The sequence below is a fragment of the Phalacrocorax aristotelis genome, chromosome 1 (genome assembly GCF_949628215.1).
Source record: "Phalacrocorax aristotelis chromosome 1, bGulAri2.1, whole genome shotgun sequence".
NCBI classification, from domain to species: Eukaryota; Metazoa; Chordata; class Aves; order Suliformes; family Phalacrocoracidae; genus Phalacrocorax; species Phalacrocorax aristotelis.
In genome coordinates, this window is record NC_134276.1 from 214,076,765 (window position 1) to 214,103,091 (window position 26,327).

The following is a 26,327-nucleotide window of genomic DNA, read 5'->3' on the forward strand; positions in this document are numbered from 1 at the left end:
GCGGCACATCACTTTGTTAAGCCAACAAGTTGCCTCCAAGGAAAACAAGCTCAAGCTCAGCACTCGACTGTACGGTTTTCTAGACCAGCTGAATGGCGTCCAGCTCAACCCAACAGCAGCCGAGCACACAGGTGGCTGCTTCTGCCTGTCCCTGTGCCACGCTCACAGACTGAGGCTCAAGGCCATCTCCATTCCGTCCAGATCTCTGCAAACCCTCTTTCCGTCTCCATCATGGACATCCCTGAGCCCTTCAAGGCCCTTGTTCTGTCTACCAGACTGAGAGCGGCAGCTTTGCACTTCCCTGGTTACACCGCACCACCACGTCTTCCTTACGCTCCTGCTGTACTCTTATTTTTTACATTTTATCCTCTCTCACATCCTGTCACACCCAGTGAGGGCTGAGAACCGCGGTGTTACTGTATTTTATAGCACACACACACTGACCGTGATAAAACCAGCGTGCAATCTAAATAAACACTGAAATGACTCATGTAATCAGATCAGTTCACTTCAGAATACGAACATCTAGAAATAGTAATAATATGGTATTCAAATGAGATAGAGATCAGTGTTCCAACCGCACGATGTGGAGAGGTTATTCCAGCCTCCCCCTTCATCACACAGTACAACGTATGTAACAAACCAACACTTTCAGACACAAGGTGAAGACAGGTCATCTCTTCCACTCTTCAAAAGAGGAAACTCCCAAAAAAAATACGTTTTTGCAGCCCAGATACATCACAAAAACTAGATCACAGCTTTAAAATAAAATCACGTTTCAAAGAGTAACCAAGTCAAACCCAGATATTTAGACACCAAGAGCATTTGCTTCATGTAGGTGGTTTATTGTAAGAATTTACAGATTTCTGGGGCTTTACCACTTCTTCACAAAATACCAGAGAAGTCTTGTTAGCACAGACACAGGCAGGTTAAACCATATGCTCAGAAGAGCTCTTCTTCACCTGTAAGGAAAATGGAGGCAAATTAAACCTTTGTGCTTCAGTATTTGAACTGAAGCAATTTGAATTGAAGCAAACTAAACCTTCACACTAAATACTTCAACTAATTCATATTCCTTACCCCCTCCGCCCCCAAATTCTCTATCAAGTCTATTTTTCCTTGAAGCTTTACATTTTCAATATGCTTATTTTGCTACAGAAGCCTCTTCAGGTACAGAGTCTTACATACAGAATTTTAAAGTCATGGCGTAAGGTCAGGGCACTATGAAAAAATTAACACAGTAGTTGCAAATTAATTAAATAACCTGGAGTTGTTTAAAAAAATAAAAAACACAGAAAATGGTGTCAAATGTTGACATATGTTGCTTAAAATTATTGGTGCTTAAGTTTTTGTTCAGACAGATTCGGACTAGCAATGGGCAGTTTCCCAGCTCTTTGGGAAGAGAAGTTTCTCTGGCCAACATCACTGAATTCCAACTTCCTCATTTGACTTCAAGACTGTGTTAATTAATTTTAAAATAGTTTCTACTTCATAACTTTACCTCTTGGATTTGGCTGAACCTCTTTTTCCGATTAATCCCTGGTTACGGTATTACGAGAAAAAACAGAACAAGCAGGTTAGGAAGCAACTCATGCAAATTCAGGCAAAACTATGCACGTATTTATGGCGCAGATGTATTGTGAGGAGCACAATACAGCATGTAGCTGCAATAAGGTATGTATTCCAGGCATTTTGTAAACACACAGGAGATTAACACATGTATTTGCATCCCAGTATGGCACAACTTTTCAGCTACGTGCAGTTACAAATTGTGGTCTAAGTCCACACGTTTGTAACCTGCAGTACACACACCTTCATGAAACATCTTTCACATGGAAATAAGCAAAATACTGAACTTTAAATACATACTTGGTATCAACAGACTCCGGGAATTCCCTCCTTCTTCCAACCCCACCCCCAAAACTCTCGGCCTCTGAACACCACCTCAGGCTGATTTCTCCAAAAGCGCTTCAGTCACCTGAGTTGCTCTCCCCCATCCAGCACTACTGGGCTGTTTGAACAGAGAGAGTAGGAGAAGCCCAGGTAGAAGGGAGTAAGGGGGAAAATCCACTGAAAGCCAAGGAAAAACCTTGGAAAGCCAAGGAAAAACCCGAGGAAAAACCACTGCCTGATCAGGCAAGGATGCGTGTTGCGGCTAAAGATCTATTTTACCACCTTCCTAACTTTATCTGGCCAAACGTCACACTTGTTAGTAGAACTGCGCAAGCTGAAAGCTCGGGAGTCATACCATGGGCTGCCTTCCCTTCGGTTCTGGGACCTACGTGCCCTCACCTTCCCCGCTAACCTGACTGAAGCAGGACGTACAAGCATCACACAACTTTGCAACAACTCCTGTTTCACATTTATACAGGTACTCACAGAGCAGCAGCACCAGAGATGATCTCAATAAGCTCCTTGGTAATGACGGCTTGACGGGTACGGTTGAACGTCAAGGTCAATTTGTCAATCATCTCAGCTAGAAAAAATTAAGGTTGGAATTTAAACATATAATAACTATTCAAATGCAGATAGAGACAAGCTGTATGAACAGAAAACCAAAGAGTCTTGTAAATCCATGCAAACCACCACAAGGCTTACTGCACTTGCCATTTTTTCCCCCCTACAGATGACACTACTAGCAGGCAATCGAGACGCTTGGGAATTTGGCTTGAGGCATCAGCGTTAAGCATTTGAAGAACAGCTGACAAACTAGTAAACACCATAGTACAACATCACTTATTTTAACATAACACAAGCATGTGTTATTTGCTTTTAAATTAGATTTCACTGTCAACTACATTGATATTTCCTTCAAGTTACTGCCATTCTGGCAAAGGGAGACAGATGTTTTTTGAAATCTTTTTTCTTCAAAATTTTTTTTTGAAACACAAAAGGTACCATCTCTTTCTCTCAAGACAAGGCACTCAGCAGAGAGCCATACTTACAGTTCCAGGAAGCCCAACTGCATTTTTCATCAGCTTCACTCAGTCTCCACGACCCTTTATGCAACATTACCTTCTCAGGCCCGAAGTCCTAGCACTGTGCCGCCCTAAGAGCAGTTAGCTGCCTCCCACTGATACCAGCCACACGCTCTCTGCACTGCATTCAGTTTGGACACCTTCCAAGGAATGCCTGTATATTCTCAGCTTGTTACGTGACAGGTGGTAAAGTATTTAATCATTGTTTCATCTTCCCCACCTTTAAATTGGCACAGTACTAATTACGCTGGGCTCACAAGTAGGCACAGGTTTATAAAAATTGTGGAAATCTTCAGACCAGCCACATGAGAAGAGCGTAAAGAATTTTTGGCCATTACGGAATTAGTTTAGCATTTCATATTCCTGTTAAAGAATCTGTTATTTCACTGCCCATTACCTAGGCTGGTTTCTCGTATACTTGACAGCAATCCCTCTTTCCAGGGGCTAAATAAGGTTCACATATTCAGAAAAGAATCCCGGTTGAACTGGCTCAAAGAAACAGGCTCAACATGGAATTAAGAGAGAAACCAGCTCATTTCTTGTAATTTCGGAAGCAAAGCATTACACGAAGGGAAGTCAGTACTCCCATGCTAAACCACTGAATTCCTGGGAAGCCCACACCATAGACTTACAAGCATTTTTGCTAGCATTGTCCATAGCGGTCATCCTAGCACTCTGCTCGCTGGTGGTGGATTCTTTCAGGGAGTAGTACAGAATATTTGCTAGTGTAAATTCCTGGTAGTTTCTCAGCACATCGGCATCAATATCATCATAGATACTTAGGCTTTCTGTAAAATATGAAAGAGCGGACTGAAGAGAAATCCAAGATACGCTACCTCTAGCAAAACAATACAATGCGATGCGAAAGACTACCTGTTTCTCTGCTCGAGGCGGTGCGGAGGGATTTTCTCTGCGTACTATGTTTACTTTCATAACAAAATTTTAGGTAGCAGAGAGATTAAGTATTTGATTTATCTTCATTCAATTTAGTACTAGGAAAGCCAGATTCTGGCCGAGACCAAACACACATTATTGGTGTATTACTGTTAACCTTCCCATACAATGTAACAGAAACATCCTGGGTTATTATTGAGTGGCGCAAAGTCGCTCAATGCTGAGGCAGGTCAGTGCTGAAACTGGCAGAGTTTGGTGTATTCTTGCTTAAGAGAGGTTCTCAAACCAAAGTTAGTACGACCTTTCTTTTTAACCTCCCTGCCCCACAGCACCTCGACAGGCCAGCCTTGGACTGTATACAGCACGTATACTGTAACAGCATAATAAGACATTTTAATGCCACATCCCCATGTTCAGAGTACTTTTTCTGTGATTTACCGCTTCCCATAACTGCTGTTTTCTAGTTCACTACTTACCAGAACCAGCAACTGTTTCAAGGGAGAAGATTGGTTTTTCATCGGTCTTGTAGGAGATGACAGACCTGTATGAAAACAGCGTAATGGGCTCTTCTGTTCAACTAACCTTAAACTGTTTAAAATCAAATTAGAATTGACAACTTCTGGGCTTCCAATTCCACAAAGTTCTGTGATAATCCTGATGAAGAGATCTCGGACACCATGTGGGTATAATTACACACTGACTGTAAATATAACAGCATCCACTATGCAAGAAGAAGAGAATTCCAACTGCAGCTATTAAAAAAGTCTCCTCCCACACCACAAAATGCAATCCCTCCTCAAGAAATAAAGTAAACGTGACAGTTCACAGTCAATTTTCATATTACTTCATCCGTCCAATGTGCCGTTTGAAGCCTTCTACCTGATGTTTTTCCAGTGCAGTTTCAGTTTAATCTTACCTGAACCGATTGTAGATGACGGAGCCTTCATCAAATTCATACCCAGAGTTTAACAGCTCTGAGGCAATGACTGAAGCATCTCCAAAGCTCGGAGGTCTCCGTCCCACTTCTTTGAATGTCAGCAGCAAGTAATTGCCATGTGTCCTGCAGTAAGATCAAATCTGTGTGAGAACCCAGTGGATGCTCTAATGTGCAACTATGTGGCCACAAGACTTACCAACCAGTGTGACTTACTGGTGTTCAGAACTAAGCATTTTATTGAATTAGGGTCTGAGACAAATTTTGCTATTTTTTTTTCCCCAGTTAAATTATTACAACAGCTTCACTGATAAACACACGCTTGTAACAGCACCAGTGGTGCTTTCAGACTTTTATTCCAAAGATATAACAGTGCTCTGCAGCACTTTCAGGAATATCCAGATGATCAAACCCCTTTCTAGCGTAGTTGCAGATTTCTTTTTTTAAAGGAACTTGAATTTTGCGCACTTGCATCTGCCTGCGAATGCAACACAGCTTTCTGAGCAGTCTTGAAATTTCTACCACAGAAAACAAACAAAACCACCAAACCAAACCCAACCCAACCCTTCTCCTTTTTACCTCTGGAGCAGGCTTCTGATCTTGTCACCCACTCCAACCACCATAACTTCTTTCCCTGCATTCGAGAGGTTGCTAATCTCACTCTTCAAGGTTTTAGCAATAGAGGTATGGATAGCACCACACAGACCTCGGTCAGAGGACACACCAATAAGGAGGTGTTTCTTCTTGTCCTCAGGTGCCTTTATTTCTGCTTTCTCATAAAGAGCTAAAAAAAGATCATAGAAACATAGGATCATTAACATTGGAAAAGACTTCTAGGATCATGAAGTCCAACCATCAACCCAACACCACCGTGCCTCCTAAACCATGCCCTGAAGTGCCATGTCTACATGTTTTTTGAACACCTTCAGGGATCATGACTCCCCCACCTCTCTGGGCGGCCTGTGCCAATGCCTGACCACTCTTGCAGTAAAGACATTTTTCCTCATATCCAATCTAAACCTCCTCTGGCACAACTTGAGGCCATTTCCTCTCGTCCTATCACTTGTTACTTGGGAGAAGAGACCAACACCCACCTCACTACAACCTCCTTTCAGGCAGTTGCAGAGAGCGAGAAGGTCTCCCCTCAGCCTCCTCTTCTCCAGGCTAAACCCCCCCAGCTCCCTCAGCTGCTCCCCAGCACACTTGTGCTCCAGACCCTGCCCCAGCCCCGCTGCCCTTCTCTGGACACGCTCCAGCCCCTCAAGGCCCTTCTTGTCCCCAGGGGCCCAAACCTGAGCCCAGCATTCGAGGTGGGGCCTCCCCAGGGCCGAACACAGGGGCACCATCCCTGCCCGGCTCCTGCTGGCCACACTATTCCTGACACAAGCCTGGATGCTGCTCGCCTCCTTGGCCACCTGGGCACTGCTGGCTCATGCTCAGCCGGCTGTGACCAGATATGTAACTTACAAGATGGGTAAGTTTCTCAAGGGTGCCAGGAAGCAAATCAGTGATATCAAAATACCTTTAACTTATTCTAACTAAAACCATTTCTAAAGGGACTCCATATCAAAGCCAGATTAATTTTATCTCCCGCACAGTCATTCAAGTCTGCATGTGATCTGACCAGAGATGACAAATAAACAGTTCAAAGCCAGCCACATCTCTGCATCGGGTGTCACACGATCAGGGTCATAATTAAGGTCACTGTGCAAAGCCACTGTGTCCAGAGCACATGCTGCCCCAGAGTTCACAGGAAGGCCTGGCAGTAGCTGTAGATGCCACAGAGGCAGGACACAGTTCCATTAACAGATAGAAGCAGGCCAGAAATTCTGAGTTGGGTGCTTTTATGACTAACAAAACCAATCATACAACCACACAAAGATAAAAAAGTAATCAGAAATCATAATGAATTTCACATTACAACTCTTAAAAATAGCTATCCATAAATTACTTAAAAGGGTGACGGTGGCCTAGAGACACAAATTCTTTTGGGAAAAAAATCTACCAAATGGTTAAAAAAGTCCAGGCATTTTATCACCACCATGAAAGCCTTCCTCTTCTGTTCCCATATCACACAGTGCAGGAGTCTTCTCTCACCCAGCGCTCCTGTTCCGTAGACTCTAGCAGGCTTCAGCTCCCTCTCAGCTCTTGCATATTTTGCTGCAGAAACCATCTTCATGGACTTTGTAATTTTCTGAATGTTCTTGATGGATTTCAGGCGCCTGGTAACTATAAGGTTAACAGTTGAAGGTCATGGGCTGTACTAGGCATAATGACATCAAAAGCAAGCAATAAAATGCTAGCAACGGACATCCCAAAGTATCCGCCGAGTTCCTCAAAGAAGAAAAAAATAAATACAAAACCAATGTATGAATAAACCTCATGAAAGACATGCCTGTAGTATTTATGATAAGAAAGCAGTAATAGTAGTGATCTGGCTAACCCAAATGCATCTTTACAACAGGTATGTCTGGGGGAAAAACCATAATGTTTGTTTACTATTCAGCCCAACATAAGATCCAGTTACTACATTCTTTCCTTCTGCTTCTACCTGTTTCATAAATATATCATTTGAGGTATAGTGACATCTTTACCTAGATGACAAGGGGAAAAAAAACCCAAACAAACAAAAAAAGGCCCCAACTATAAAGAAACAGAATTAACTTCTTCCTCCATTTAGTTTGTGGCAAAATTAGATTCATAAAAATACTGATGTAAAAAGAAAACAAAACAGGTGCCCTACAGACAAGCACAATTCCAAGGCAATATCCCTGTATCAGAACCTACAAGGAGCAGCTTAAATAAGCGCTATCAAAGCAAAACCATTCAGTCAACCTGTTTTTCCCCAATGTTGAATAAATGCTCAGGGAAGTAAACATAACAGAAAATAAACTAATTCTTAAAGGTGAGCAAAAGTCTGGTTTAGCACGTATGATAAAGTTATTTTTAAAATACATTGGAGTAAAACTATATTGGTTTGCTGAAGTGACATCTAAATTAGTACTGAAAACATTTTAAGCAAAGCCTTTTCTGAAGGAAACTTGATTAATATAAGAAGTGCTGGAGGCTCAGGTATCAATGTCAGGATGTACCACAATTAGTTTATCCAACAGAGGCTAACGAAAATGATATTTTAACATACGTTTTTCCTGCAACACTTTCCCTCTCTCAAAAGCAAAAGAAACCAGTACTTACTGTCTTTTAGAGTTGCCATATTCCTGACTTGGCCCCTGAAAATGAATGCAGGAGAAATTAGGATAGTTCCCCAGCACTCCAGCAAACCAACACCCATCAAGGGCAGATCCCTTTCAGAGGGATGAAAATTTAAGACACCTCCAGGCCTCCTAAACCATGCCGTGAGGCACCACATCCATAGATTTTTTGAACACCTTCAGGGACAGTGACTCCCCCACCTCTCTTGGCAGCCTGTGCCAATGCCTGACCACTCTTGCAGTAAAGACATTTTTCCTCATATCCAATCTAAACCTCCTCTGGCACAACTTGAGGCCATTTCCTCTCGTCCTGTCACTAGTGACTTGGGAGAAGAGACCAACACCCACCTCACTACAACCTCCTTTCAGGCAGTTGTAGAGAGCGATGAGGTCTCCCCTCCGCCTCCTCTTCTCCAGGCTAAACCCCCCCAGCTCCCTCAGCCGCCCCCCAGCACAGTTGTGCTCCAGACCCTGCCCCAGCCCCGCTGCCCTTCTCTGGACACGCTCCAGCGCCTCAGTGTCCTTCTTGTCCTGAGGGGCCCAAAACCATCCTTCCTCTCATCTTCCATGTCACTTAATATATCCACAACACATACATTATCCATTGCCTTCGGTAACAGCACGATGCAAACCAGGGCCAGAGAGCGGGGCAGCAGAAGGGCACGACTTTTAAAAACCGTGACTGTTTTTTAAAAACGATGGAAGCAAAGGAGAGGAGGCTAAACCGTTTCCTGACGAGAGCAGAGTCCCCTTGCACCGGCTGTCACCCAGGAACCTGCCCTTTCCAGCCTTCCAGTCCCGCCGATCGCCCCCCGCGCTCAGCGCCCTTTCCCGACGGGCTTCGGCGCCTCCGCCCCGCAGGTCACTGCCGTGCCTGCCTCCCCTCTCGGTCCCGCTCCTCCAGCCGTACCTCAGGGCCCGGGCGGCCCCTCGCCCACCCCCGGCCGCCGCGGGGCTGAGGAGAGCCTCAGCCCCTCAGGCCGCGGAGGCCGCCTCGCCGGGCGCCGCCGCCACCGGGACGCGTCCCCCCCGCCCCCCTGGGTCCCCATAGGACCCCCCACCCCAGCCCGGACCCCCGCCCGTTACCATTGCGGCTGGTAAAGCGCGACGGCGGCGCCCCGGGCGAACATGGCGGCGCCTCCACCACAGCCCCGCTGAAGGTCAGCGCGCCCCCACCGCGCATGCGCGCAGCCGGGCCCGGCGCGGAGCGGGAAGTCCTTCCGGGGGGCGGACGGTCACTTCCGGCGGCGGCAGGGAGGTGGACGGGGGTGGTGGAGGACGCTCCGCGGCGCCGCTGCCATGGGGAAGTCGGATTTCCTCAGTCCTAAGGCTATCGCCAACCGCATCAAGTCCAAGGGGCTGCAGAAGTTGCGCTGGTACTGTCAGATGTGCCAGAAGCAGTGCCGGGATGAGGTAAGGCCGCTCCCTTGGTGGCTGGGCCTGTGGCGGGTGAGCGCGGCGGGCCCCGGTCGCTCTCTGAGAGGGACGCGGCGGGCCCCGGTTCCTTGGCGGGGCGGGGCTTGTGGCCTTTCCTGAGGGGGCATGGTGGTGCTCGGTCCCTGGGGGGAGCTGGGGGCTCTCCCTGAGCGGCAGGGCGAGCTCCGACCCCCTTGTGGGAGAGTCCGGTCCCCTTGAAGAGGGTGGCTCTCCTGGAGATGCAGAGAGGGGGTCAGATCCCCGCCTTTGGGGTCCTCAGTCCCGCTGTGGGGGCTCCGAGCTCTCTTGTGAGCGTCCCTACTGCAATTGAGGGGACACCGTGGGGTTACCCATGTAGGAGGCCCTAATGTTCTTGTGGAGGTTGCGATTTCTTTAGGGGGTGTGGAGCCTCATAACCTTCTTGTGGGTTCCTCAGTCCCCTTGCCGGCGAGTACAGGGCTCGCTCAGATTCCCCTTGTAACTGTCCCCAGTCTCCTTGTGGGGGTTCTGAATCTGTCTGGGGTGCGATCCTTCTAGGGAGCATCCTGGCCTCACTTGTTGCGTGTGCAGGAGCCCCAGTTCTTTTTAGGGGAGCTTTGGAGAGGGCCCTTGTTGTCCTTTGGGGGTCCCCAGTCCCTCTTATATGGGCTACAGTCCCCGTGGGGACAGACTGGTGGGACCCTGAGGGTTCCCAATTGCTGTGGCTGGGGCAATCCCTTTGGGCTCCTCCATGGGAGAAGTCCTCATCCACTCTGGAGAAAGTGTGTTGGCCCTAATGCGTCTCTGGGGATATTCAGTGCCCTGCAGCGACTTGTCAACCCAGGATTTAGCACAGAGCCCAGGGTGGCCCCAAACACACTCGAGGGGTGATTCCTTTATACATGCCTTGAGAGGTCAATGGGGTTAAGAATTAGGGGGCTCCCGTCCACCTTGAAGGGAGTTGAGGGTAGCCATGATTTCTGTTGGGATTGGGGTAGGTGCAGTGATGTGCCCAAGGGGTTGCATGTCTGGAGCACTGTGAGGTCTCTTTTTGTAGAAACATAGAATGGTTTATGTTGGAAGGGACCTTTAAAGGCCATCTAGTCCAACCCTCCTGCAATGAGCAGGGACATCTTCAACTAGATCAGGTTGCTCAGAGCCCTGTCCAGCCTGATCTTGGATGTTTCCAGGGATGGGGCATCTACCACCTCTCTGGGCAGCCTGGGCCAGGGTTTTACTACCCTCATCATAAAAAAATTCTTCCTTATATTTAGTCCTAATCTACCTTCTTTTAGTTTAAAATCATTACCCCTTGTTCTGTTACTACAGACCCTCTAAAAAGTGTTTCTTATAAGCCCCCTTTAAGTACTGGAAGGCTGCTATAAACTCTCCCTGGAGCCTTCTCTTGTCCAGGCTGAACACGCCAGCTTTCTCAGCCTTTCCTCACAGGAGAGGTGTTCCATCCCTCTGATCATTTTTGTGGTCTCCTCTGGACCTGCTTCAACAGGTCCATGTCTTTGCTGTGCTGAGAGCTCCTTGCTGCTGATTCTGGGTCAGTTTCTTCCCTTCTCCAGTTATGAAGAGATGCTTTTTCTCTGCAGTTTCCCCTTCTTTTTTTCTCTTGTCTATTTACTTGGACCCAAATGCCTGAGGGATGTGAGTGTCCTCTTCATCCTGATTTCCACCACAGTTGTGCTCCAAAAGTACCTCCACTTGGGCTAACTGTGCTTTTAGCTTTCCATTCTCCGTGAATGGCCTCTTTAACATGCCTTAGAGAAGTAAAGAATCTTGTGGTTGTTTAATTGTCTTGTTCTTCAGCTGTTTCTGCCCCCCTCTCCCTTTCACCCAAGAAGCTCAAATCCTATTAACTTCCCAGTGACTACAAGCAAAAAAGCTTCACTGCGTTACAACCAGATCTTTTTCTAAGGAGGGGATGAGGCTCCCATGCAGTGAAATTTGCTGTAGATTTAATCATATTGTGATGAAAGAGCATTATATTAGGAAAAAAAAAAAAAAAAAAAAGGATATGGTCAAATACCCTATGTCTGGGTGCTTTTTGGGGAGCTCTGATGATAACCCTGTGCCAGAGGTGGCCAAACTATCACAGTCCATAGCTTGAGTGCTCCCAGGACACTGTTCCCTCCTTACACACGTTTGCATCAGTATAGACCCGTTAGGGAGCCAGCAGACATTTTCAGTGCTCTCGCACAAGCACCTGGATGGTCCGGGGTGGGCCTGGGTGATGCCGTGTCTGTTCCATTCCACAGGGTACGCGGAGGACTGCTGAAACATCCTGTCTTATAACCCCTTCCACAGTTTGTCTTAAGTCTGTTGGCTTTGAGGAGAGCTTTGTTTCCAGGAGGAACAACCATCCCGTGTAGGCTATGGCTGAGTTAAGGTCTTTTCTGGGAACTTCCAAGAAATTTCACTTCTAAAACATTATTCTTAATACCCTTCAGCTGCATGAGTGTTGCAAATTGAGACGAAGACAGACAAAGTATTTATTTTTGTTTTATAGAACGGCTTCAAATGTCATTGCATGTCTGAGTCCCACCAGAGGCAATTGTTGCTGGCTTCTGAAAATCCTCAGCAATTCATGGATTACTTTTCTGAGTAAGTTTGCTATATATTCTTACCCAGGTCTTCATTCCTGCGTCACCTCTGTGCAGCCATACCTCTAAGGCCTGGTCATGTCCCATTGAAGACACTTTAATTCTGATACATTTTGGTGTCAGCAGCTTCTTTTTAATTGCAGTTTGAAAATTTAGGCAATGTCACTTTTGAAAGTGTGTAAGAGGTTTCACGGAGCCATGAGATTTAATCAGACTTGGCAGTTCTATCCTGTGTCTGAGTTCTGTTTTAGGTCACTCTGTGTTACAAAGTACGTCACTGTTCTGCCCCAGCTGAGGCTCTGCCACACAAGCAGAGTTACAAAGGGCTGAAAGAACCATTACAGGGAGATAACCCATCAGGGGTGTGACTGGCATCCCACAGTTTCCCCCAGTCCTTTGTCCAGCTGACCTACATGACAGCTGGGTTGACTGGAGCTGTCTTCAGCACGAGTCTGAAGCGAGGCTTTATGCTCAAGCCCTTGAGTTAGCAGTGAGATGAGTGATCAATCTGCCCTGCTGCCCTTTGTCCTGCCGTGTGTTTTGTGTCAGTCAACCTGGGAAGATACCTGGTAACGAAATACCGGCAATTAGTGGGAAGTGTTTGGATTTCATTCTTTCTATTGTATCCATTTAAAAAGGGTCTTACCCTTCTGAAGTTGTAACTCGTATGTGCGGGTACCATGTTGTATTTGTTTGTGCATGTGTACTGCGTTTAATGCTGTGTTACTGAAAAAGGGAAATGAGTGTCTGAATTTCATTACGCTCAGTTCAAAAGAATGCTCGTTTCATACTGCAGATATGTCATTGTTAATGAAAATAGAAAATTGCTTTGTAATTGTTTAAAGTTTTACTAAAATACTTTCTTTTTATCCCCTGAGGGAGTTCCGAAATGATTTCCTAGAACTACTCAGGAGGCGATTTGGTAAATATTTTACTGTTTGTTTGCTTGTTTGTTTGTTTTTACTGTCTTTTATTAGTTCAGTGCAAGAAGTTTTGCTTGCTTTCTCCTAGGTCCCATATTTATATTTAATAATAATAATAATTCTGTATTTCAGGAACAAAAAGAGTGCACAATAATATTGTGTACAATGAATATATCAGCCATCGGGAGCACATCCACATGAATGCCACACAGTGGGAGACACTGACTGATTTTACTAAATGGCTGGGGAGAGAAGGTAAACATAGTTGCTCAGGGTTGGGAAGTTTTAAAATTATTGGGTAATTGCGGTGGTGATAAGTGATCAGTAAACATTTATGTTAGTTCTCCCATTTCCTTTTTCTTTCTTCCTCTCCTGTCCTGTATATATATATTACCAGATGTCCAAACATATTTCTGTGCTAAGCATTAGGAATTTGCTTATGAAAAATGTCAGAAGTCTGGGATAAACGCGTCAGTCTTGAACCTTTCCTTGTTTCACCTGTTGGTCTGTATTTACTGGAGGTATTGCTAGATTCTAAATCAACTTCCAACAGTTGTCATTTAAAAATTGAAGGCTGTGGTAGAACACTACTTATGACCACAGAATCCTTACGTATTTAAGGTGACAAGAAGCGAGCAGTTTTCATTCCTGGCCTAGTGAAAGGGTTAAAGCTTGAGATCTTCACTTTTGTGTTGAGCGGGAGGAAGGGAGATTAAATGGCCCTGTGGTATGACAGAAAGTTTACTTTAGCTCCAGTTGCCTGTGTCCTACAGGATATGTTCATGAGTCATATAGTGCTTGAAATGTCGCTCTAGCAAGAGTTAGTAACAATAGCGTAGCATAGTAACATTTCCTTTGGTAAGATGCTGTTAGTCTGTATTGTTTATATATGTTAGATTTCTGTTTTCTTCCTTGTTAAAACAGTGGGAAGGAAACATTTTCTTCAACAGGGGAAAGTATTATAAAGCACTCCGCTGTATTATGTACTCTGGCCTATTTCCAAGTAGAACTGGCTAGCTGAAGGGCAGAAACAGATACTAAAGGTAATTCAATGTCGATTTTACCAGGCCAGTAAGGGGTACATTGTCTCTGGTAAAGTTTCTGCATTGTTACAGTGAACATGGACTGTGAAAATTACCTTAATATTTTCTTTGTCTCTTGCTTGCTTTTGTGAGTATTACTCTTAACTTTCTCTTGCATTGACTTTTTTAGGTCTTTGCAAGGTTGATGAGACTCCAAAGGGCTGGTATATTCAATATATTGATAGGGACCCAGAGACTATTCGCAGGCAACAAGAACAAGAGAGGAAGAAGAAACAGGACCTTGATGATGAAGAAAAAACTGCTAAATTCATTGAACAGCAAGTCAGAAGAGGTTTGGAGGGGAAAGAACTGGTGAGAAAAATCGCACAGCGTGTCAAGCTTTAGCTCAAAACTCCTCTTGGTTAAGTTAATGGTGAAGTTGATGTTGCTGGGATCCTTGCAGCGCTATTTCCTTTGGAGTCAGTTAGAAGGTGATGAGAAAGCTTCATGCTTCAGGTTACAAGCTCATCAGCGTTCAAACTGGGGAACGGTGGGCATATTTGGCTGCATTGCTGTTCTTTTCTAAGCCACAGGGAATAGTATTCTCCCAGGTATTTCTGGTAGCAGCCATGAGTAACTTGTTTCTGTTGAAATTGCAACTTGTTACAGTTCTTTGAGTAACCAACTTGCTGGTGGTTTTTACAGCTGGTGAACATCAAGGTCCTCTATGGAATCACGGTTTCAAAAAATAAATAAATAAAAAAAAAGCAGAGGTTTTGGCTCCTTTTAGATTTGATGGGATTTTGAAATCTACTGGAATTGTATCCTGTGACCCTAGTGTCTGATCCTGGCCATTTCAGACTTGGATTTAGACTGTCCTCATCCATACCTGAATCACCACATCAGTTCACTTATTTTCTGGATTTTCTGCTCTACAGTTATCTTAGATTATATCTTGCTCTGGAGGAAAACTTGGAGTTACGTTGTACATGGCTTACTTTAGTACTGAAGGAATAATTATTGCTTTTCAGGTGATCGGTGATTTAAAAATCACTCTTGAATTTAAGAGGGGAGAGTAAACAATACAGTAACCAGTGTGATGTGTCTTCATTTATGGTATTTCACAACTTTCAGGGCTGCAGATAACAAGTACCTTGTACTGTGGGGGGACTGAGGTAAATAACCGAGGCGGGAGCAACTGACATAATCAAATCTGCACACTGAAAAGCTCTATTTTGGTGGTGCTGGTGTGGTATTTGGGATCTGTTTGTTTGGAATCATTCCATGACTTCCATACATGTTGTTGCCTGGGACTGGAACCTCCCATTTGATCCTGGATATTGATAGGTACATTTAAATGCTGTTGTAAACAATTACCTTTTTTTAAAATTTAAAACTAATTTAAAATTTAAAACTAATTGAAATTTAAATGGTCTGAGCCTTCGGTGCTAAAAATTTGGAAGGATTCCAGAATTTCCTTCCTTAGGTTGTCAGTCTGTCCAGAAGCCAGTCTAATCACGCTGGTTCAAACAGAAAACTGCTGCAGAAAGGCCACTTCCCTTTCATGCTGGAATCAGGCAAGTTTAGACAGCACCTCTGCAGAGAGTGTTAATTAGAGAATTTTGCACAGGAGCCTGTAATGAGATAATGTTTTCAATTTATAATCTTCTATGAATTAAGCCAGGTTGAATATTACAGTTTCTTGTAATAACCTCGCAGTAGTCTGTAAAACTGAGCTAATCAGCGATTACCAAAAAATGATATCTTGGCTCAGTTTTTTGTTTGACTCTTGAAATGTGTTCTGTGTTCTCTTGGCAGGAAAAGCCAGTCTATACTGAGCTGAACAGAGAAAATGAAGAAGAAAAAGGTAACCAGATTTTGATACACATAGTTTTCTAGAACCTACTGAAGCTGATTCTGTGACTAAAACGAGATGAGCTCTGAGGCTTGCTCAGTGCTTCATAAAGTGCTTTGAGATCAGTTATAAAGAGCACTGGAATATGGAAATACAGAGTATTCTTTCTCATAAAGTTTAAAGTAATCTATTTTAAAAGCTGAACCAAAACATAGATTAGTAAATATTTTCAAATGTATGATCTTTTCCATTTGCAGATTTTAAAAATTGTAACAGCCTTCAATGGAGTTATTTTTAAAGATAGAAATAGAGTAATGTCTTTTTATTTTTTAGTTACATTTAATTTAAACAAAGGAGCAAGTACTTCAATAGCAGCATCTTCTAAAACAAGGTGAGAAAAGAATTTAAGGGCAACCCTTACTGTTGCAAAGCACTTATATGACAATATATTTGTATGGACAGGAAGATGTATCTTGTCCTGAAATATTTGGAGTCTAATTTCTCATCCTGTCATGTTATTCAGGAGGGGATACCAGGTGACTTCATGGTTCCTTTTGAATTTAAAATGGATGAATGGGTATATCTTAAATGTGTGCTGTGAGAAGCCTTCTTGGATTCTCTGTGATTCGTGGCAGATGTCCATAAAGTAACAGGCAGTTAGAGGTTCCTCTGAGAAGATACTGTTACGTGAAAGCATGGATGAGGGTTCCAGTCAGAGCATTTCAAGTGAATCCCATCTAGTCCCAACTGCCTTCTATGAACGAGTGTTCATGACTTGTTACTTTTGGTTCCTAAAAGCTTTGATTGCCTTGTCTAATGGGAGGTAATGCTTTCTCTGATCATCATTTAAGAAACTGAATATACCTGATGTAAATCTTTCTAAAGCTCATGGATTTAATTGTCATCATATAACCATGAGCAACGCAGGACAAAAGGGATCAATAATGCAAACGATACTGACTTATGGCAGTCTGTGAAACTGTTTGATGAGCAGAACATCTTTTCATGTGAGGCAATATTGTAATTAAACATATTGCAGGTAAAACAAAAGCTTTCCTCTCATCACAAGTTCAGCTCTTAGATAAGGTATCTGATGGGAGATATGCCAGGCAGAAAATGAGACGATAAAGTAGTTCTGTGCAATAATACAGATTTCAGGCATTGAGGAAAACTTGTAAATTATCCTCAAGCATTGAGTTGTGCCTAAGATGAGTCTGAAACTTAATTCAGACTCTCACTTGTATAGTTTCAGTGAGGAATCCTTAAGGTATTTGCTAAAATTTGGCTGAATGTGAAGCCACATGTCAAGCAGTCTAATTTTTTCATAGCATATGGGAGATACTTGCCTGTAAACTTTGTAATGGTAGTGTACAAGCAAAATTAAGATACCCACTTCATGGTAAAGTGACCGGACGGTGGTTTATGTGTCGCTGGTGATACAGGAATCTCTTCAGACTCATACATGGACGCCACTTTCCTGTGTCAGTGTAAACATGTGTTCTGCAGCTGTTGGCTGCTGCTGAGGATCAGTTGAGTTCAACCTGCTGTCCGGTGCCCCAGCACAGCGTGCAGTAGCACTTCCTGGCTTGCCATCTTCTATGCTCAAGCACAAGCTACAGAAGCCTGGCACTTGTATTTCCTGAGCAGGGTGCAGAACTAGGACCAGAAGATCGTAGGTAGTGGGTGGTAGAGTTTTGAGGGCATGGGGGTGCTGGTAGCTGGGTACAGAGATGGAGTTGGAGCCTTGCTGAAAAGGGGAGTGAGAGGGGAGATGTGCCTTCCCTTGACACTGTGTGGCAGACGTGAAGCTAGGAGTTACCACTGCTGCTGCGGGCATGGCTTCTGATGCTGACCGTCCTTGAGCAAGCTGGGAGCCCTGGGCTTCCTTTTTTCCCTCAAGAACTTACATCCTCAAATCCCTGCTTAACTCACTCAGTGGACAAGTGAGATTAGAATTACTTCTAATTAAGGAACGAGCAGAAGCTACTCTCAAGGTCGCTGACTCCTGTCTGCAGTACTGCAAGTGTACCAGTGTCCAGCCCTGTCTGCACATTGATCAGCCTCCACTGTACACAGTTAGGGTCTCCCCAGCGCTATAATCCCAAAGGAAGATCCTTCAAAACCTATTTGCTCTGATAGTTCGGATCTTGTCTGTAATTTCCCGGGTAAATGTAGTCAGTTTATACCAGTTGCTCTCATGTTGGTGTGCGTGTTTAACATAAATAGTTCTTTTTCTCCCTGGTGTCTGCTTTCTCAGACAATATGTAGAGAACACTTTTAGCATCTCAGCCTTCACTGTGCTGTACAGGCAGGCCTGCACGGTGCCGGCCTCCTCTCCCCATTCCCCTGATCTGCTGAATATCCCTTCCTTGTCCATGTTCTAGTCTCAGCTAATCTTGAACAGGGGAGCTGCTCAAATTTGTGCATGCTGCAAATGAAATGTCACCATGGCTTATCCAAGGTGCTAATGCTTGTCTGTCCTGATGCTTCCTAGGGTTGCGCTTGACGCTTTCGTGACTGGTCTGCACTGGTAGCTGTCATCTGTGATTATAGCCAGACCCCTTTCTGGTTTTGTTGTTCTTAAACAGCTCCCAGTAGATATAAGGTAATCAGAGTAAACTTTTCCAAAGTATGTGAGCTTGCATAACGTGCTGTTGAATTTTGTGTTTTTTAAAGCATGATTTTCAAGATAAACCAGTCCATTCTGGTGTCCTCCATATTGATGGAACACCCTAAGAGTGTTGATGGTCTCTCACTCTTTGCCCCAGGGTTCGTAATTAATATGTGAAATAAGATTTGTTTTAGTATTGACACCCAGGAATCCCTTAGTAACCTCACAGCTAGATACTTTTTCCTTCTTAAATATAGGCACTACAGTTGTTATGTTTTAATTGTATGTTACCCTTTATAAGATGTTATTTTAAGTACTTGCAATTTGCTTTGTGATTTAATGTGCTATTTCTTCTAGAGCTGTGCTGTGGAGATTATCCAGGCTTCCTCAGAAATACAATTTTTCTCTCAGTTTTGCTTCTGCTGCCTTTTCTGTACCTTCACTCACATTACGTATCTTCCCTTTGCTAGTATATCACAACATCCTCTCCACAGGCAGAACATGCAATTTGTTGTAAGGCCGTGTCGATATTACCTTACTGTTGATCTCACAGCAGCCTACTTCATCTTTCTGGATGAGAGAACACCAACATTCTTTTACTGCATTCAAATGTCTTTTATAAAAATGGCTTAACCTGAGGTGCCTTTAGGCAGTCCTCACTTTACCTAGATGTTCCCTGATATGTAACTCTTCGTGCTGGTTGCTCTTTTCTTTCATAACTTTCATAGGCTGCTGCCTCTTCTGAATATGATTTTGAAGATGGTGTTTATTTGCTGGGTGTGGAGACCTTTTCTGCAGATTCCCATGTGTTTTCCTTCCAGACAGAGATAGGTTAAGTATCTCTGTCTGGAAGGAGTTCTAGACATCTACCATGTTTGAGAGTTGCTCTGTCCAGGTGGCTTCTCTAAAGCCACAAGTTTGCCCTTTTGATTTTGAAAACTTTATTTGCAGACCTGCTCTTATCTTCTCCATTGATCTCAAGTCCCCGACCAACCCTTTGCTTTTCCACTGGTGCGCTGATTGCTAGGTTGTTTTCATTCTGCTGGACTGCTAGCAGCAAACGTCAGCGGATGTGGAGTTTAGACCTCAAGGAGATCAGTTCTAGGTGCCAAAAGCAGTCCTAGAGAAGGAGGCATGCAGGGTCTGTGGACTTGCACAACTGAAATTAAATAGATCAGCAGGCCTTTTTGCAGAACCAGTTCTTCAAATGCATCTTGGTAGAGGAAACGATGTAAGGTCTGCTGTGAAAACATCATCTTGCTCTTCCAGCAGTGTCCTTGGACCGAATGCACTGAAGATGGTGGAGGGGGCAGTTAAAAGGAAAGAATCAGCTCATAGCTCTGGTCAGTCCAAAGAGAAAAAGAAGAAATCTGCACTGGATGAGATTATGGAGGTAATGATCATGCAGGATCTGTGTCTTTGTAATCCCATGCCTGTGGCAATGTCCGCTCTACCAGGGCATCCCTTTGAAGTGACCTCAGACCTTCAGTTCGTGTGGAATTCAGACTTTCGTATCTTATCAGGCAGAATGATTTCACTTCCCCGTTAAAACTGGTTTCTGCTGCTCATCTTTGCCTATTCCCCAGACGACTGAAATGTAAAGGAATACAGATTTTGGAAGAGAAGAAAATATCTAGAAACACTTGACAAAAAACCAAATATAAATCTCCATCATTTTATTGTGGATTCCTGGATCTCATCAGATTGATTTTTATACAGCAAACACACACTGACTTACGCTTATTTAGATTTAGATTTTTATTTTCTTATATTCCCCACTTGGTGTGGGACTGGAGAATTGGTTCAGCTTTTCAAAGGCATGGGAAAGCTGCAGTGAAAGGAGGAAGTAAATGGTGATTATTTGTTGTTATTCTGTAGCTTGAAGAGGAGAAGAAAAGGACATCTCGAAGAGACTACTGGTTGCAGCCTGTAAGTGTCTTAAAAATTATTATTATTATACCAAATACAACCAATTCTGCATCTCTAAATACACTGTTGATTTGTGTAAAGATCCAAAAGCAGATTCCAAATTAAATTCACTCTTATTTTCCAAGCTGCGAAATGTGAAATATTGCAGTGTCTGGGAGGAATTGCTCTTCTGGTTGAGCATGATCTGCAGTCTGAAGCATCATATGCCTGATCTCAGATGGGGTGGAATTTTCTAATTAAAAAGTTGGTACTGTGAGTCTCTACAGGTCATGTTTAAATCATGATATTACTTACAGCCCTCTTCTTTCTGCATAGCAGTTGACTCGCACAGAGATGTAGGAGTCAGCATCAGCCTTTGAGCTGAGAGACCTCATCTCATCTGCTTTTTGGCTGGACTTGTAGATCAGGAAGTCCTGCCTTTGACCCATTATGGGCTGTCACATTATATCCTGAATTCAAGTGTAACTGTATTTGTAAAACAAAAGCGAAGTCTTGAGGGATGCTACTTTGAGGCAACAATTTGAGGATAAAGGCAAATTCCTGAAAGCCAAGTCTTTACCATTGTTGCTTTGTGCGCTGTGCTGTACAGTCTGGGGTTGGAGACAGAGCCACCTGAATGTGCGGTTAGCTTAGATTGTGTAGTTGTTTCTATATTTGGGCTTTTTTTTTTCTCCTTTCAAATCTTCCAGGAAATCGTTGTAAAAATTGTAACAAAAAAGCTTGGAGAGAAGTATCACAAGAAGAAGGCAGTTGTTAAGGTAAGGTGTGCAAATAGAAGCATGTGGCATTGGCTAGGCTTTTCTGGTATTGTGGAAACACGGGGTTTTGTTTCGTTGTGCAAGTTGTTCAGCCCTAAGGCAACACTGGTAAGGGCTGTAACGTTACCTTAACTGTAGCGGGACTCATTTTGGGCACGGAGTGAATCTCTGAATAGGTTTAATGTAATTTACTCTGATCCTTTCTTAAGCACTGTTTTGTTCTGCATTGTTGGTCCCTATTAACATATCCGTCTTGGAGAATAGTCACTTTGTCAATGTGATATGATCAAGAGCAGTGCGATTGCATTTTAATCTGAGACTGGTCAGTTTTGCACTGGCGTTTAAGCTGCAGGCTGCCTTTGAACAAGATCCCATTTGCGTACAAAATCTTCAGGCTGTAAGCCTTGCTCTGTTGTTTGGAAGTGTTTTCTTTTAGCCTCCGCCAATAAAATGATGGTGTACTAGGTAGTCCAAGGCTCAGCGGTCTCTGGCAAGAGTGCCAAAGACAACACCCAGGTGCGTTTTGAATGATCAACGCGAGTGTGTAGAGCTTAAAATCACAGCTTTTTTGGTAGTCATCTGTGAGGTTTTATGAGTCCCAGTGTCTGTCTTTCTCTGAGCTCTGAATATGGGAGGTGGAACATGGTTTATGCTAGCTGGAAAAATGATCAGTGATATCAGGTTGGATATTAGGAAAAACTTCTTCACTGAAAGGGTTGTCAAACATTGGTACAGGCTGCCCGGGGAGGCGGTTGAGTCTCCATCCCTGGAGGTATTTAAAAGAAGGGCAGACGTGGTGCTTGAGGATATGGTTTAGTGGTGGACTTGGCAGTGGTAGGTTAGCGGTTGGACTCGATGATCTTAAGGGTCTTTTCCAACCTTAACGATTCTACGATTCCATGATTCCATGATTTTGCCTCATTGAGAGGTACTATCCCAGTGGTCACTGTGTGGCCTTCAGCCAGCTCAGCCTCCCATGGGGGAAAGAAGCCTCTGATTTGCTCTCCATCTTTGACAGAATAGCTAAGATAGCTACTCGAAGGTTGACAAAACTTTCAGACAAGGCCAGCAAAATCAGTGGTCGACTAGGCCAGTCACTGATGGTCAAGAGGGGCCCTTTTAATCTAGCCTTAACTTCAGAGTGGTGCCAGTCAGCAGTTTGTGAAAGCTGGATGCCTTTAGGACAGCTCAGAAGTCCTTGCTGCTTTTGAAAAATGTAGAAGTGCAGACTTGTGGTCCTGAGTTGTTAATTTTGAAATGTAAAATTTAGAGAAAATTTTTTTATTTTTCTGACTGGCCTCTGCCTTTCGCAACAGGAAGTGATTGACAAATATACAGCAGTTGTGAAGATGATTGATTCTGGAGACAAACTGAAGCTTGATCAGACACACCTGGAAACTGTAATACCCGCACCAGGTATAGCTGTTTTGTTCGTTTTTCAGCTTAGCTGTTGCTGCAAAACTTAAATATAAGTTCTTTTAAACTATAATTCATCCACTTGAAAGTACCATAACAAAAGCCACCTTGCTCATGGGACAGCATTTCATAAGCTGCCCTGATCATTTACCAAATATCCTCTGGTTACTTTCTAGGGAATTATTACACTGCTTCTGCTTTGAGTCTTCACAGTCCCTTCTCGTAAGAATTAGATTCTTTTCTGAGAAGACAGAAGTGCTTTAGGAATCAGTTCATTTGATGAGATGAAAGCATCTCTGGGAGCCCTACAGAGCCCTTGGTCATATTTATCCTGTGTCTTCCTTCCAAAGTCATGCCTCAAATAGCTGTGGGTACTTGGCAAAGCTTCCCTCATCTCCTGTCCGGTTCACTGGCCTTTTTTGGCTGGCCCACACTAATGTTTGTGTGTAGCATCTGACCGGTATCTCAGGGAACGGTCAGGGCAGCGGTAAGCAGAGCAGTGTCAGTGTAGGGGCAAACAGGGCGTAGGATTTTGGGATTCACAGTTTTTTCAGCAGACCTGATGCAGCTGAAGATCTGGTTGATGGTGTAGGTGAGTTCTGCTCACCCTTCTGCTGGGGTTGATGCCCTGAGGGGACTGCCTGTGTGAGACAGAATGCAGAAAGGAGGTACACTGAACCATTGACACAGGGAATGGGACGTGGGAAAAAGAGCTTTGGCTTCTTTCCTCATGTAGTTTCAGTGGCTTCTGCCTGTAGTGTCAGTGTAGCCTGGAGCAGTACACTTTGGTGCACTCCGGCAACAGGCGGGCTGTAAGGCAAAGCTGGGCACTGCTTGCCGGAGCTGCTGGGAGAAGCCTTCCCTCCCCCAGCTGTCAGTGGAATTGAACACGACCCCATCAAAAGAAGTTGGGAGCCCTGCTGTGTAACTGTTTTCCTGTTTCTCGTTTCAGGCAAGAAAGTGATGGTGTTAAATGGTGGTTACAGGGGAAACGAAGGCATCTTGGAATCTATCAATGAAAAGAGGTTTTCAGCGACAATAATCATCGACTCTGTAAGTATCAAACGTTGCAAGATCTCATTTGCATAGAGCACCTTTCATCTGTACGTAGGAGAGCTTTCATAAAGAAAGAAGGTACCATTAATCCTGTCTTACAGGTGGGATTTATGGTGTGCAAAATGCTGTGGTCACCCCCACCTATTCCCAACCAGTAGGAAGACAGCCACATATTCCCCATTGCAGACTAATGCTGCACTGTTTGCCTTTAAAAAGATGCCAGGATGCTGAACTTAGCAAGTTTTGAACTTGAAAGAGACTTGAAAAATATTTTGTATGTTTATTTTGAACTATATATGCTGTACTGCCTTGTGGGAAGGTAAAAAAACGTGAACTATGCAAGGATGTGAATTTTCTCCTGCCTTTTTCAGACTGAACTTGGGGCTTTATGCGCTTCTTTGTTGTCCTGTTCACGGTTAACAATTATGGTTGGTTTTGGGCCTGGGTTTTTTTTATGTATCACCTTTCTCTGGGCTAAAATTAGGCCATATCCTTATTTCTGTGTGGCTACTTCTTTGTTCCCCTCTGCAAAACCAATCTTTAAACTCATTGATGCAGCAGAGAGGATATTGGCTCAAAGTCAAATTTCTTAAGCACAGCTTGCAGGAGAGAGACCCTGTTAGGATCCTGTTCAAAGAAGGGCTGTAGAAACTCAGCCCATATTGGATTCTGGAGAATTTGCTTGAGAAGAGTCTGTGCAGATGTCCTGACCACAGAAGGAGTTTTGGTTGGAGCTAAAGATCATGATAACATTGGCCTTGGAAAGCAAAGGTAGTTTTTTCTCCAGTTCTGATGCTTGTAGGTGTTAAGATTTCCCCTCCCTGCATGAACTCTGAGCCTATAAATTAAAAATGTGTGAAACTACTCCTGGAAGCCAGTGAAGTCTGTGAGAATTTTCTTACTGATCATAGGATGATCAGGATTTTAATACATAAGATTGTATTCAGAATTAAATTTTTACTGCACAGTGTTCACAGTGAATTAATTCAAAACAGCTGCTTACGTTTGCCTCAAAATCGCAAGGACTTTAACTAGCACAAAAGGTGTCCTGAAAGCAAAAAGATTTCTGGGACAGTGTTGAAGCCCTGCCACATTCTCTTGTTAGTTTGAAAACAATGAAACAGAAGCTATTGTGTCATGAGCAACTCCCAAACCTGCAGTTTTTTGGATGCATTCTGCTGTGCATCCCCTGGACAGCCTCCGGGGTGCAGTTACACGTGGCCTTTGGGCAGAGCACTACAAGAGAAGCGTAGTCGTCGTGCTTTTACAGCCTGCAGCACTGTGTAAAAGCGCTCATACCTGTGATTTCCAGTGCTATTGCCTTTGGTTGTGCTTCTTGAAAAATGTCTAAATGGCGAGATTTCATACAGCCCCTTTAGCTATCTTACTTTAAGCTCCCTATTGGGAATTCAACAAACAAACAAATTTATATTTTGACCTTATTTCTTCTACTGTGTTATTCTCCAGGGACCTTTAAAAGGACGCCGAGTTGAAGATATCCAGTACGAAGACATTTCCAAACTCGCCTGAGGCGTTAATCGGGGATCAGAGAAGATTTTGGTTCCTAAAAACATCTTTCTGGCATCTTGCAGGCAGACACAAGACTCTACTGTGTCAGGGTTTTAATTGTGTGTGTGTGTATGTATTTATAATGTATATAGAAATTAACCACAAGAGAACTGGGTTTATTTAAAGATCACTATGCATTTGTTACATAAAATGTTTGTGGAAATCTTATCAGTGGAAATATTTCATCTGATTCTATATCAAAGTTATGTTATAATCTTTGGTTCGATTTTCTTTTGTGAAATGTGGCAGGCAGCTGCGAGCTGGAGTATTTTATTTACTGAAGAACGTTAGCAGTTCCGTAAGAGAGAGAATTACCTGCAAATAGCTGCTTGAGGCAGGCAGTGTGTGTAGGAGCCAGTGGAGTTTGAACAACACACTTCTCAATCCACAGCCAAAATTGAGGCTGCAGGAACAAGGGAAGGGATTAAGAAGGTAACAGTGCTGCAAGGGATTATTTTCCTGGATGTTGTAAGGATGATCTGGTTTATTAAGTGCTGTCACCAACTCGTTTTTGGTTAGCACATCAGCGGTGGTAGAATGTGAGTCATCACTCCTCCATCATCTTGTTTGTCAGGGTTCCTAATTATATTAATATGCAATTTATCTTCATATGGACTCCAGGATGGATGTTACTTGTGGGGTTTCTAGGCTGCTGACCAAAGCTGTTTTGGTTTTCCAGAGCCTTTTCTGTTGTTCGTGCTTCCATTGTTGCTCTGCTACGTGAGTAACATTACTTATGCTAAATGACATAACATTACTTTTTAATTTTTCTTTTTAAAAATGCCACATTTTGTACAACCTTTAGTTTCTAAGGCAGTTCAGGAATAAACATAAAACCTTTCTTAGGTCGGTGTATTTCTTATCGGCTTTTTAAACGTGTGAGGTGTCGGTTGGTTTATATCCACCTAAGAACACAGTGAAGTGCCCAGCTGGGGTGCTGCCTGATTTGTGTAAACGAGAGGTGCACGTCGTCCCAGGCAGAATGCAAACCTGATGGCCCAGTCTGCCCCTGTCTGGGTTGTGCGTCTTGAACCTGACGGAAAGAAAACCCCGTCTCAGAGGAGATCTCAGCTGAGGGCTGAAGAGGGCAGGACACTGTCGGGATGCACATGCCGGTTGGGTTGCAGTTTAAATATTCAAGGTCGCTAGAGGCAAAAGCCACT

At 43.8% G+C, this 26,327-nt stretch overlaps 2 protein-coding genes across 8 annotated transcripts; one reads left to right on the forward strand and one right to left on the reverse strand.

Moving 5' to 3' along the window:
* Nucleotides 1-824: 824 nt before the first annotated feature.
* Nucleotides 825-9,235, reverse strand: ATP5F1C (ATP synthase F1 subunit gamma). Of its 3 annotated transcripts, XM_075081653.1 has the most exons (10): nucleotides 9,105-9,235; nucleotides 8,002-8,036; nucleotides 6,904-7,035; nucleotides 5,386-5,590; nucleotides 4,789-4,932; nucleotides 4,349-4,413; nucleotides 3,611-3,766; nucleotides 2,380-2,476; nucleotides 1,502-1,539; nucleotides 825-962 (listed from the first exon to the last, which is right to left on the reverse strand). In XM_075081653.1, the coding sequence occupies exons 1-9, from the start codon at nucleotides 9,146-9,148 to the stop codon at nucleotides 1,533-1,535; spliced, it is 885 nt and encodes a 294-aa protein (XP_074937754.1). In that variant the 5' UTR covers nucleotides 9,149-9,235; the 3' UTR covers nucleotides 825-962; nucleotides 1,502-1,532. The 3 variants fall into 3 exon arrangements, with proteins under 3 accessions (XP_074937754.1, XP_074937755.1, XP_074937756.1); XM_075081654.1 differs by lacking the exon at nucleotides 1,502-1,539; XM_075081655.1 differs by lacking the exons at nucleotides 825-962; nucleotides 1,502-1,539 and having other exon boundaries at nucleotides 2,376-2,476.
* Nucleotides 9,236-9,261: 26 nt separating this feature from the next.
* On the forward strand, nucleotides 9,262-26,009 carry KIN (Kin17 DNA and RNA binding protein). Of its 5 annotated transcripts, none has more exons than XM_075081647.1 (14): nucleotides 9,262-9,431; nucleotides 11,932-12,026; nucleotides 12,904-12,947; nucleotides 13,081-13,203; nucleotides 14,161-14,342; nucleotides 15,789-15,837; nucleotides 16,159-16,216; nucleotides 19,706-19,829; nucleotides 20,315-20,365; nucleotides 21,055-21,123; nucleotides 21,589-21,639; nucleotides 22,440-22,539; nucleotides 23,492-23,592; nucleotides 25,063-26,009. In XM_075081647.1, exons 1-14 carry the CDS (start codon nucleotides 9,318-9,320, stop codon nucleotides 25,123-25,125), a joined length of 1,224 nt encoding a protein of 407 aa, XP_074937748.1. In that variant the 5' UTR covers nucleotides 9,262-9,317; the 3' UTR covers nucleotides 25,126-26,009. The 5 variants fall into 5 exon arrangements, with proteins under 5 accessions (XP_074937748.1, XP_074937749.1, XP_074937750.1 ...); XM_075081648.1 differs by having other exon boundaries at nucleotides 19,709-19,829; XM_075081649.1 differs by lacking the exon at nucleotides 21,589-21,639.
* Nucleotides 26,010-26,327: the final 318 nt, after the last annotated feature.